Genomic DNA, 11,683 nt, shown 5'->3' on the forward strand with positions numbered 1-11,683 from the left:
GAGTCGATATAGCCCTGTCCGTCTGTCTGTCAGTCCGTCCGTATGAGTGCGTCGATCTCAGAAGTTATAAGAGCTAGAGAGCTGAAATTTGGCAGCATACTCGTGTATACAACAGTACAAGTTCATCTTATTTTTTCGATAACTCATCCGATAACTTTTATCGAGTATAATCGAAAATTCGACTTTGTTGTTTTTCAGCCTAATTCGCACACTTTTAGATCTGAACACTTGCAACTTGCGTTGTATATAAAGTTAAATGGATACAAATATTTTGTTATTTACAGATTTTGGATACCACGCCCCCTTCGCCCTCAATTTGTAAAATATGCATTTCAAGTACTAGAGACTTGTGCTTTGGAATGTACACACATTTTAGCCATATGGTCACGCTCAGAAAGATAGTCTAACTCCAAAAGAAATAATTCAACATAATATTGCCCACACTGCAGCGAAGCCCAAGCGCAGCGCTGCTAACTGCGCAGTCAGCAGAGCGCGTGATTATACGTGCGTGTGCAGAATGAGTAAAATATCAGCTTAGAGGATTTAGGGTATCTCCTAGTCGAGCAGTCTCGACTGGAGCCTTCTTACTGTTTTTTTTTTTTTTTTTTTTTTTTTTTTTTTTTTTTTTTAACTAACAAAACTCTCCCAAAAATATTCAATCCTATATTACCATCGAAACATTTTTGGCTTGTAAGATCATTCTATACTTCTCGCTGTGTCCTTTTAAATATAATCCATAGCTTCTCACAGTTAGATTGTATTTAAATGGGGTTCTCTCTCCCTCATTCTCTTGACTTGCAAACCTGTTGAGTGCTTTAAAAATACCGTAAATAAGTGAAATAATACTCGTTTTGTTTTATTAGAAAACAATTTTAATGAATATTTCTTTTGTTTTGTTATTTAAATGTTGGTTTTCATTAAATTTGTAGTTTACACAATTTCAAGGTCTGTTTCCGTGTCACTATTTATGCCTTCTTTTCTGCAAATTTTCTTTCTTTTTTCTGTTTAAATATTATAATATAATTACATAATTTCTCTTTTTGGATTTCTTTTTTTTTTTAATATATTCATTTTCACAGTTTATTGTCGTTTCTCGACCTTCGATTTTTGTCGAGATATTAAAATACAATATATTCGAAGCGTATTTCACGCAGCCATTTGCTTTAATTAATTTTGTGTTTTGGTTTCTTTTTAGTTTGGTTTGCTTGTCAACATTTTGCAATAAATGATATATCTTTCTGTTGTTGTTGTTGCTGTTGTGTATTTAATTTGTTTTATCAGTTTGAACTTAGTAAATAGAACTTTTTGGTTTCACTTTTGTTTTTGGTTTGTTCTTTAAATAACTTGACGTAATATATCTTGCGTTTCATTAACAATTCTATGTATATATATATATATATATATATATATATATATATATATATATATATATATATATATATATATATATATATATATATATATATATATATGAGTGTGTTTGTGTGTGTGAGTGTTTAGCGACTTCTCTATAAAACGAATTAATAGTTGGAATTATAAATAGATGTTCGAATATGAATAATGTTCTATGCAGCATAAATGCCCTTGCCAAAGATATACACTATAATAGATATAGTAATAAACTGGATTGAGTCCGTCCTTCAAATAAAACTGTTCAGAATAGTTGTTGCTTTGGTCAAAGTGTTCAAATTGTTTATATCAATATATACTTAGATGAAATATATTTTATTTTATATTCTTCTCCACATTGTCTTTGGTAAGCGCATTTGAGAGTCGTTGCTTGCCGACCTTATTGTATTTATTGTATTTTGGTTGTTCTTGCTGCTATTGGCTGATTATTAAAAGCATTTAAGTGCCTTTCATAGGAGGAGAGCAAATGAAATAAAATATAGAGTTTAGCCTAGAAAGGTCTTCGCTGTGGTATGCGAATGTTTAGAGCAGAGTGTGAAATTCTATTAGCTAGTAGTTTGTATGCACTTGTATGTCTATGTCTATGTGTATGTATATGGCTAAGTCTATGTCTATGTCTATGTATATGTATTTGTATTTGTAGCTGTATATGTATATGTGTCTACGTATCGCTATGTCGGTATGCTGTATCGTATAATTACTTGCTGGAAACCTCGCTGATAGTATTGAAGTTCTTTAAAGCGCGCTTTGCATTTGGTCTACAGGATGTTGAGCCCGACGTTCTGCAGCAACATTTTGAATGCATTTCCCTGTTTGGTATTTGCTGGCAATAATTACATATTTTTATTTGGTTTGTTATTATTTAGCGGTAGATATAGAAAGTTTCAATGGTCATGCAACGGCATCCGCATCTGTAGTTGAGTCTGTGTGCAAAAAGCTGATGAATGGACGGACGGGTTGAAATTAATATCGTTAGCCAACTGAGTTCTGAGGAATGAAGTGAATGTACTCAGATACATATAGTACAATTTATCTACGATCTGTTGCTAGGAACAATACAATAGCTATTCGGCGTATACATATAAACGTTTAACAATACAGTACATTGTTTTTGTATATATAAAAATCTACTGCTCCCATCCTAGTTCCCTCGCAGGCCTCTGATATGTTTACTCAAAATGAACCATTTGAGGACCTCAAATGCATTGCAAAATGTTGTGCAAGAGAACGCAGCCAGACGCCAAAGTAAAGCGTAAATATGCATATGCATGCATAAATGTGAATCTATTTCATTTGTAACGTTCTCTCTCTCTACAGGCTTGTGTTTTGTGTGTCTGTGTGTGTGTGTGTGTGTTGTGTTCTTTATCCGTTCATTAGCAAGCAGGTAACATTTTTACAGCTCACACTATTTATTATGTTGAAGGTACGATGCGTTATTCTCTTACTTCGAGCTAGCTGACGTGGGCAACTTGAATTAGACAAAGGATATGCGAGATATATGCAAATAGAAGCGAGATCTTGTCATGCGAATGCGTTATATGTTATTTGTTCTCTGTTCTTAGTTGTCTGTTATCTATTATCAGCTCTGCGCTGGCTGCAAAAACTTGAGGATTTTGGGGTTTCTGCCGAGTTTTTGCAGCTGTGCAAAAAACAATATGAATCAAATAAGCAGAAGCCAAAATAATTATTCATTAATAACAAATTCACCTCTCTATGGGCATTATAATTATATGAATATATATATATATATATGTGTGTGTGTCTGTTTGTGTGTATGTGTATGAAGTGTTATCTATGTACAGCTTAAGAATAACATTTGTTGTGTATTCGTGTAAGTGTGTGTGTGTGTGTATGTTTGGTTTTAATTTTCTAAATTAAATTTGTTCAATCGTCACCCTTAATAAGTATTTGGTTTGGATTAATACATATCTCATATATCATATATCTCATTTAGTTACTTTCTGATTAACTTTAAGTTTAATTTATCGTAAGTTAGGCTTATTTAAGTGTTAGTGGTTCTTTGCTTGCTTAAACTTTAAATATATATCTATATGTATATATTTGTGTATACATATATTGTATATAGTATATACTCGTAAATATTTTCTTGAAAATCTATAACTTTAATTTATTGATTTAGATTTATCTATTAAACAACTTGCATCTGCACTTAAATCTCCATCTCCGCCTCCTGCCCCTTTTCATTTTCATTTTACTTTTTAATTTATTTACTTATCATCTTTTATATTATTATTATTTTTGTTTTCTATCTCACTGACTTAGCTTTAGGTGTATTACCGACATTAGCACTTTTTCTTGGTTGTGTGTATCTTGCATGTTTTCTTTTTGTTTCTTTGTTGTATATCTATTTATTAATAATAATTATTCATAATAATAATCATAATAATCGTATTACGAAAATAATAGCGATCTTAGGTGTGTAATAAAAATGTCTTCAAATACGCCCTCATTCATTTTTTTTATTAATATTTTATATTCGTCTCTCTCTGGTGTAGATCGCATTATATTTAAATATTTTATATCTCGAATTTCATAGTTATTAAGTTTAATCATTTACTGCACTGCTTGTGTTATCGGGTATGGGTTTAAATGCATTTGTTTTCATGACTTACAAAATTACCTAGATCCTTACACTCCTAAGGATATCTTCCGATCGATAATAAGAGTAGGAAATCAAAAATACAAATCAAAAATTACATACAAATTGGACATAGATTAGGCCAGCAACATGCCGAATGGGAGTATCGGGCGACAGCTCCAGACGCTCGTCCGGGGTGTTCCACCTCCTTTTCCTCTCCCAACAATGCGTAGCAGGTCCTGCAGGCTGACCTTGGTCCTTTGCTATTTGGCTGCCTGGCTGGCAGCTCTTTGCAAGGGTTACTGCAACGATTACCACGAAAAAATTAGCTAACGGCATCTCGGCAAATGGTTTCTTATATAATGCAATGTTAATTGTTTATTAGCGGGCAAATTAATTGTTAGTTGCTTGTGAGCTGTTTGTTTTTGTTTTTCTTTTTGTTTTTGTTTTGGTTTTGTTTTCGTTTAGTATTATTGTTGATTGGCAATTATTTGATAGTAAAATGGCAAATGGCTGTGCTAGCGCGTTATACAGAAAGCTGCTTAAAAACAAACAAAAAAGAGTTTCATTCGTATGCAAAAAGTGGAGAATAAAATCGTTATCAATATGCTTAAGCTAGTTGTTAGTTTAGTGTGTGCACTTACAATTCAGTTCAGTTTGCAAGTTTGGAAATTTGTTTGTGCTTGGTGCTTTAAAGTGTTTTCACTGTAGCTGGAAAGTGTTATTCACCCTGCTCCTCCATTATTGATTCACCGGCCCAAACAATCGGACGACCCTGATGTGGGTACACATTCGAGAAATGCATTGTAATTGTCATTCATCAGCTTCGACGCTAGCCCTAACTAATGTGATTATAATATAATGTGTGTCTATCAATCTATGTTGACAGCTAGCCGAAATTTGCCATTTTGATTTAGTTTTGGTTTGGGTTCTGGGTTCTGGGTTCTGGGCTCTGGGTTTTGAGTTCTTAATGCGTTCATGTTTCGAGCTTAGTTCGGGAGTTGGGCAAAGCAAGATTACAGTTAGTGGAATCGAGTAGTTTTTAGTTTGTTAGCAACGAGTAGTATAAGTAAAGAGGTCAAAGAGGAATCATCGCATACGATAGAAATGATAAGGATATGATAATACGGTAATACGATAAATGGTACGATAACTACATGCATGCAGAAGACTTGGCAAATTGATCGTGGTTTTGGTTGTTTGTTTCAGGTAGTTGGGGATTGAGAAACATACCTATATGAGTATTGTTCGAGTCTATAAATTACTACGTTGAAGTTGTATGCTATGCCAAAAGAACGTAACGGTAACGGTAACGGTAACGGTAACGATAACGGTGATATAGATATTAGGTGACTTTCGATAGGTGTTTAACTTTCTTTTGGCTTATAATTTTCGAGCGTTTTTTGTTTTGTTTTTTTTTTTTTTTTTAGTATATATATATTTTTTTACAAATGCATTTCAATTTTGATCTCTTGCTGGCACTGATCAATATATAGATATATATTATAATGGATTTAGCGGTGTAATCGATTCATATACAGGTGTGTGCGCGTGTGTTCTTTTTTGTATTTTTAGCTAACTAAAAACAAATGCAAAATATTTATGCAATCAATTTGTTGTTGGTTTTTGACTAATATTTCAATTTTGGTTTGTTTTAAATTTATCTTATTTGTTGTTGTTTGTGTTTGTACAGATGCTTTGTGACTCGCTAAGCTACGAAGTTAAATTAGTTTTTGTTTTGCATTTGAAGTTTTTTGTTTCGTATGTCAATACAGAATACTGATTAAAATGTAGCTACATATGTGTATGTATATGTATTTATATATATATGCATGTATTTATATTTTTGGCTCGTGTTCTGAGTATTTTTTCATTTATCAATATGCAAGTCGATCTTGAGTTGAATGTTTTATATTATAATAATATTTGAGCAGAGTTGAGTTGAGTTAAGTTTGAGTTGAGTTGAGTTGAATTGAGTTTTAGTAGTTTAGAGTTTGAGTGAGTCGAGTGAGGCTATTGATGAGCGCCTAGAGCCTAAACCTATATTAGTGGGACAACTGACCAGTGAGGTGGTGCCGAAGAGCTTGTACCAGCCGATAACGATATTCGAGAGATTCAGATCGTCGAGCATTATCTGCGCCACACCCATAAACACTTTCTTTTCAATCCGGCCGTAGTCGCCCCAAACGGTCACCTGGACAGGGCATTGATGTAAATTAATAGATCTATATATATTTATCATGCAGGCTCACTCACCTGCAAGACGCAACCGCTGTACGACTGCTTGAATACCAATTGCTGCTGATAGAGCGGATCCAGCGTGCGACGAGCCGTTGAGGTTTTCATCTTGTCAATGCACCGCTTGCCCGACACCAGATAAACTTTCACATAGGGCGCGGGCAACATCTTCGACGACGGCTTTTGCTGCCAGGTGCAAAGTATTACGTATTGGATATTTCCCTCCTTCAATTGACTTGTGCCTTCGCTTACCTGCAAGCCCCTGGCTCGTATCACCTCAACCTCGAGAAAGCCCTTCTGATGGCACAGCGACAGCTGTATGTCACCTAGTGAGGGGGCGCCGAGCACCTGACGACCAACCAATTGACCCGGGCCGAGGCCATCCACAAACTCATTCAGGGCTCCATCATTGCGTAATGATGGTGAAAATCTATAGGAATTTTCCGTTTTTTTTTTTTTTTTTTTTTTTTTTTTGTTGAAAAAGTTTAAGACTTTAGAAAGGTATTCAATACAGGACTTTCATCACATAGATCTCATTGAAAAGGAATAAAAACAAAGAAGTACAAGATTTTGAGAAAAAGAACTGCTTTAGCCCGGTTCCACCGAACAATCACCATCTGATGCAAAGTCGCGAAACTTTGCGAATCAGATCGTCTGTGGAACCAGGCTGTTATACACAGGGAGTTGTAGAAAGACAGTTAAATTGTTTTAAGTAGTCTTGGTGGTTGTTGTGTACGTTGGTTTACGACTGGTTCTGTGGATGGGTATGGTAAGTGTGGTTGTGGATGTGGTTGTGGCTCGTGGTAGTAGTGGATCATGTACTGACAGAGTAGTGCACACAGGAGAGTTCAATAGCATGCAAGCTTTTGTTTTTCAATTGATTTCTGCTGCTGAAATCAACTCAAAGCCAATGGAAACTGTATTTAAAATAGAGTTACTGAAGCATTTTACATATATGTATATAAATATATGCATATATTTATATGTACAATACATAAAATAGTTCCTGTTGTGTCTATGAGGAAGGTAAATGGTACATCAATAGTGCCACAATGAAGTCTAGGTGCCTAGTACTAGAGTAATAGTTAATAGAGATTAGCTTATGGCCTGTAATTTATTTTATTTTATTTTTATTTATTTATTTTTTTTTTGTTTTCTTATACACACACATCAAATAGCATAAATATATACATATTTAAGGAAATCATACAAGTATACTTGGAAATAATGAATGAAATAAAAGAAACAATAAATCAAATTTATTTTGCACATATATATGAGACGGAAAATTACACAAAGAAGTGAAGCGGAAAATTGAACAGAACGCAAATATATTTATAGATATACAAAAATGCAGACTGGCTCGAACGATATCAAGGCGCACATAAGTAGATAACAAGAAATAGATGCCGGCAAAGATTGGACACAGATAATTAAATAACATGATCAGAGAAAAATATGTGTTATAGTCGGGTGGTATGCGGTATGAGACAGGAAAGCACGACAGAGCGAGAGAGATAGAGAGAGAAAGACAGAGAATGATACAGAGAGACACAGCTGAAGAGAGAGAGAGAGAGAGAGAGAGAGAGAGAGAGAGAGAGAGATAGAGAGATATCGACACATAATGCCATTTACAAAGGCAATGGAAGTAGAAATTGGAGAAAATAGAGAGTGAGGCAGACAGAGAGAAGGATGCGTAGGCAGAGAGAGCAGAAATTTCGAGGAGAGTTTAGATGACAAAGTATTTGTTTTAGATGTTTTAACTATTTTAGTTAGGTATAATTTGTTGGCTGTTTTGTATTGGCCAGAGAAACTTACGATGAGCCCTCGGAGCTAGAGATCGAATGTATGCTGCCCGCACTGTAGCGGGTGACCGCTGGCACCGGCGGCACCTCCACAGACCGCTGGATGCTGCCCGCCGAGCCGCGCGACTGCCTTTGATAATATGGATGTGGTGGTGGTAGTGTGATATGATGGTGACTAGTGGAGGAGCCGCTCGCGCTCGAGCTGCCCAAATACTGAGCCTGATATTGGTCTGCCAAGAATATGATAGACAAACGTATATATATATATATACATAAATATATACATATATATGTATGTACATATATAGAGAGATTGGGAGAGTTCAGTATGAGTTCTATAGTACAATATGGTTGATGTATGAATGATATATGTTCTCGAAAACTCAAAGGTTCGAACTGAACAATGTTTTGCTGCCTCGCTTTTGTCCGTCTCTGAATGAAAGGACTTGTGTTTCGCGATGCTGGCCTCTACTCGATGCGCGATACACGTTACACGATACTCGACGCTGGGCTCTGGGAATATACATGTATATATAGATATATATGCATATATATACACTCATATATATATATGCGGATACAGCTATATGCATGTATATATATCCTGACTATACAGAAATTAGAGTACAGAGAGTGAAGCGAAACTGGAAATTAAGTCGAAATCATACTGGCAAAAATAAAAAACAAATAAACCAAATAGTAGCTCATATATATATATAGTAATATATATATATATATTACTTATAGTAATGCCGAATTCTAAGGAATCAATATTCATTGTAAATACATTTATTCCATTTAAAATACTTAAAGTATTTGTTTGCTGAGTTTGTATGTGTGAGGAATGAATTGCGAAGTCTTATTTCTCTTTGCTACGATTCACTGATTCAGTTCCTTAGTGTGTATTTGACTTATACATATATATGTATATATATGTATATAGATATATACATGCTTTTTTGTATATATGTATACATATTTCGAGTATATACTCCAAATCGATGCAAATTTTCATAGATGACATTGTTGTGTGGTGTGATTAGTTTATTGTTTGTATCTTGGTGTATTTATTTTGATTTATTTAATTATTTTTTAATTGTTTTGGCTTTCTTTGACAGAGCTCCCTGTATATATGTACGTAAATATCAAATTGTTTTGCAAAATAACAGAAAACTTGTAGAAAACAGATGATAAACATTAGTTCAATTTTTGGTATTCATTTTATTTTTGATACTACTAGCAGAAGCTTCAGTTGCTGTCTTCATGCAAAATTCGTAATCGGAAATTTGGACCGGTCGACTATATGGCAAAATGATTTCGAATGTCAGTGTCTGCTTTGCTAGCACTGTTTTTAGTCGGGCATATATACCATGGACCAGTCTTACCACATAACTGCAAATAATGATTTCGATACTTTTTCGCATGTATTAAAAAACAGTTACTTTAGCTAGTTAAAAACGCTGTAATAGACTGATAGGTAGATAGGTAGGTAGGTAGGAAGCTAAAGTAGTATATTTTTGGTAAAAGTATATTGCAAGTTATTGTTGTTATAAATAGTAGGTAACTCAATGCATGCATATGTAAATCGAACAAAGTTTAAGAGTAAAATGTTGTACATGTTTGCTTGTAGTTAATTTGTTTGTTTTGGTTCGAACTCAATAAAGTATGTAATGTTGTAATAAATGGCATTAACAATATATAAGTAAGGTTAAACGAACGATTGGCTTTAAAGGTTAGTATTTACTGTGAACAAAAGAGGCAAAGTGGCTTCGAAACTAAAATGCATTACGGAAAGAGTTGGGAGCCTCCATTAGTCAACCGTACTGCAGCCACAGTGACCGTCAACAGTCAGCGCACACAGCCGAAAGCTTTGCGTAGGTCGGCATTTGCTTTATCCATTTTCCTTTTTGGTTTCCAAGCTTTTCGCGAGCTTTTGCAACTACCAACAGGCAAAGCTTTCGGCTTGTGCGACGTCTTTTAGCAATTTCTTTGGTTTAAGCCTAAAAATACGTATCGACTTTGGATTGTTTGTTGATTGGTTGGTTGGGTGATTTTTGTTGTATTTTTTTTTTCTTTAGTTGGTTTATTGCGCTTGGAGGTTAACTTAAAATCAAAGAACTCAAAAGGGCTTTCGGTTTGTATTGCTTTCAACTGAAGCGCGCCACGCGAGAGAGAAAGCTTGCAGCAAGCTTTTACGCAAAAATACTCAGCGAGAGGTACAGAGATAAATAGAGAGAGAGAGAGAGAGATAGAAATAAAGAGTGAGATAGAGAGCAAAAGAATAAGAGAGAGCGCAACTTTTTTTTTTTTTTTTTTTTTTTTTTTTTGATTTGTGAATATTTCTTACAGCTAGAAATACATGGCAGCCTGCTTATCAGAAAATTAATGTGTTTTGCTTTGTAATTATGTTTAGTTTATTATTATTATTATTATTATTTTTTTTTTTTTTTTTGGTAACATGGCTAACTAATGTTTATCATCATCGTCATCAGCATCATGAACTTTAAGCATTGTTGTTTGCTTCGATTTCCGATAAAGGCAACTAAAAAGCAAATGGAATCCGAAATCAAAAGTAAAACTATAAACTCAAAGCATAGCATAAATAGAGAAATTAGCTAGATAGAAAGATAGTTTCACAGATAGTGAGAGACAGAAAGAGACAGAATAAGTTGCGCACCTTTCCCCACCAGCGCCATCGCCGAAAAACTGCTCAATGGGGTCCGCCTCCGAGGACGAACCACGGGATAGGCCACCGCCACCGGCACCGCCAGCACCACCGCTGACACAGCCGGCACCTCCGCCGGAGCGCAACTCCCGCGTGATATCACCAGGCAGCACCTCTTCACTGCGATGCACCGTGAACGAGTTCTTACCCTTCTTTCCAAAGCCCATACGTCTTTTACGACCTTTGAGTATGGCATTATTTTAGTTTTTTTTTTTTTTTTTTTTTTTTATGTATTTGTTACGGTTGGTTAGTAAAATGTTAACAATTATGCAAAGGATGATCGATGAATTAGTTAGTGAAATCAACAAATTTTAAGAATGAAAAATACAAGTGTGAGAAACCAAAGAGGCGACTCGTCTAGTGCATGATTCTATCACTCGAATGGAGCCTACTTATGATTTTTGATAATTTGATACTCGGATTATCTGATCATGTTCAACAAGACAACTGAACAAGATTTGTAAGCGAATAGTATACAAAGAAAAGGCAACAAGTCTCTTACCTGTTGCCGACAGTTGCGACGTCGAGTTGGATTTTTTACCCATCCCGCTGCCGCCTTTGGGTGATCGTTCCTGATCCACGTTGCCGCATTTTTTTCGATCCGTTGTGGTGTCTGACAGGCTGCCATCTGTGGAGCACACACAAAAACAAAACAAAGAGCAAATACTTCCTATTAGTTTTCCTGCACAAATACTAAACGGAATTAAATATCTTTGGTCTTTCAAATCAAAATACAATAGCTATAAGGAACTCATACAACACCATGAACAAGACTCAAAACAAGATACACCATAAGACTCCGTTGGTCGAAGCAATCTTAATCTTCAATAGATCAATATTAATACATATGAATTTAGGTCTTCAAAAAAGTTTGCCACGCCATTAGCATGCGCATCCTAAATATTT

At 35.0% G+C, this 11,683-nt stretch overlaps 1 protein-coding gene across 29 annotated transcripts in view; it reads right to left on the reverse strand.

Moving 5' to 3' along the window:
• Positions 1–849: 849 nt before the first annotated feature.
• Rim (Rab3 interacting molecule) overlaps positions 850–11,683 on the reverse strand; it is a 66,476-nt gene continuing 55,642 nt past the window's right edge. For 19 of the 29 annotated variants that reach the window (XM_089466711.1, XM_089466682.1, XM_089466705.1 and 16 more), the window contains 6 exons: positions 11,280–11,405; positions 10,730–10,958; positions 6,500–6,677; positions 6,266–6,433; positions 4,654–6,203; positions 850–4,311 (listed from right to left, as the gene is read on the reverse strand). In XM_089466711.1, the coding sequence (XP_089322837.1) occupies positions 5,997–6,203; positions 6,266–6,433; positions 6,500–6,677; positions 10,730–10,958; positions 11,280–11,405 (908 nt within the window). In that variant the 3' untranslated portion in view covers positions 850–4,311; positions 4,654–5,996. Of the gene's footprint in view, positions 4,312–4,653; positions 6,204–6,265; positions 6,434–6,499; positions 6,678–8,065; positions 8,283–10,729; positions 10,959–11,279; positions 11,406–11,683 lie in introns of those variants that run through there. The other 10 variants (XM_089466797.1, XM_089466753.1, XM_089466716.1 and 7 more) reach the window with 5 other exon arrangements.

This window comes from Drosophila arizonae, chromosome 2, assembly GCF_054131065.1.
Source record: "Drosophila arizonae isolate 15081-1271.41 chromosome 2, UAZ_ARI_1.0, whole genome shotgun sequence".
In the NCBI taxonomy this organism is placed as follows: domain Eukaryota; kingdom Metazoa; phylum Arthropoda; class Insecta; order Diptera; family Drosophilidae; genus Drosophila; species Drosophila arizonae.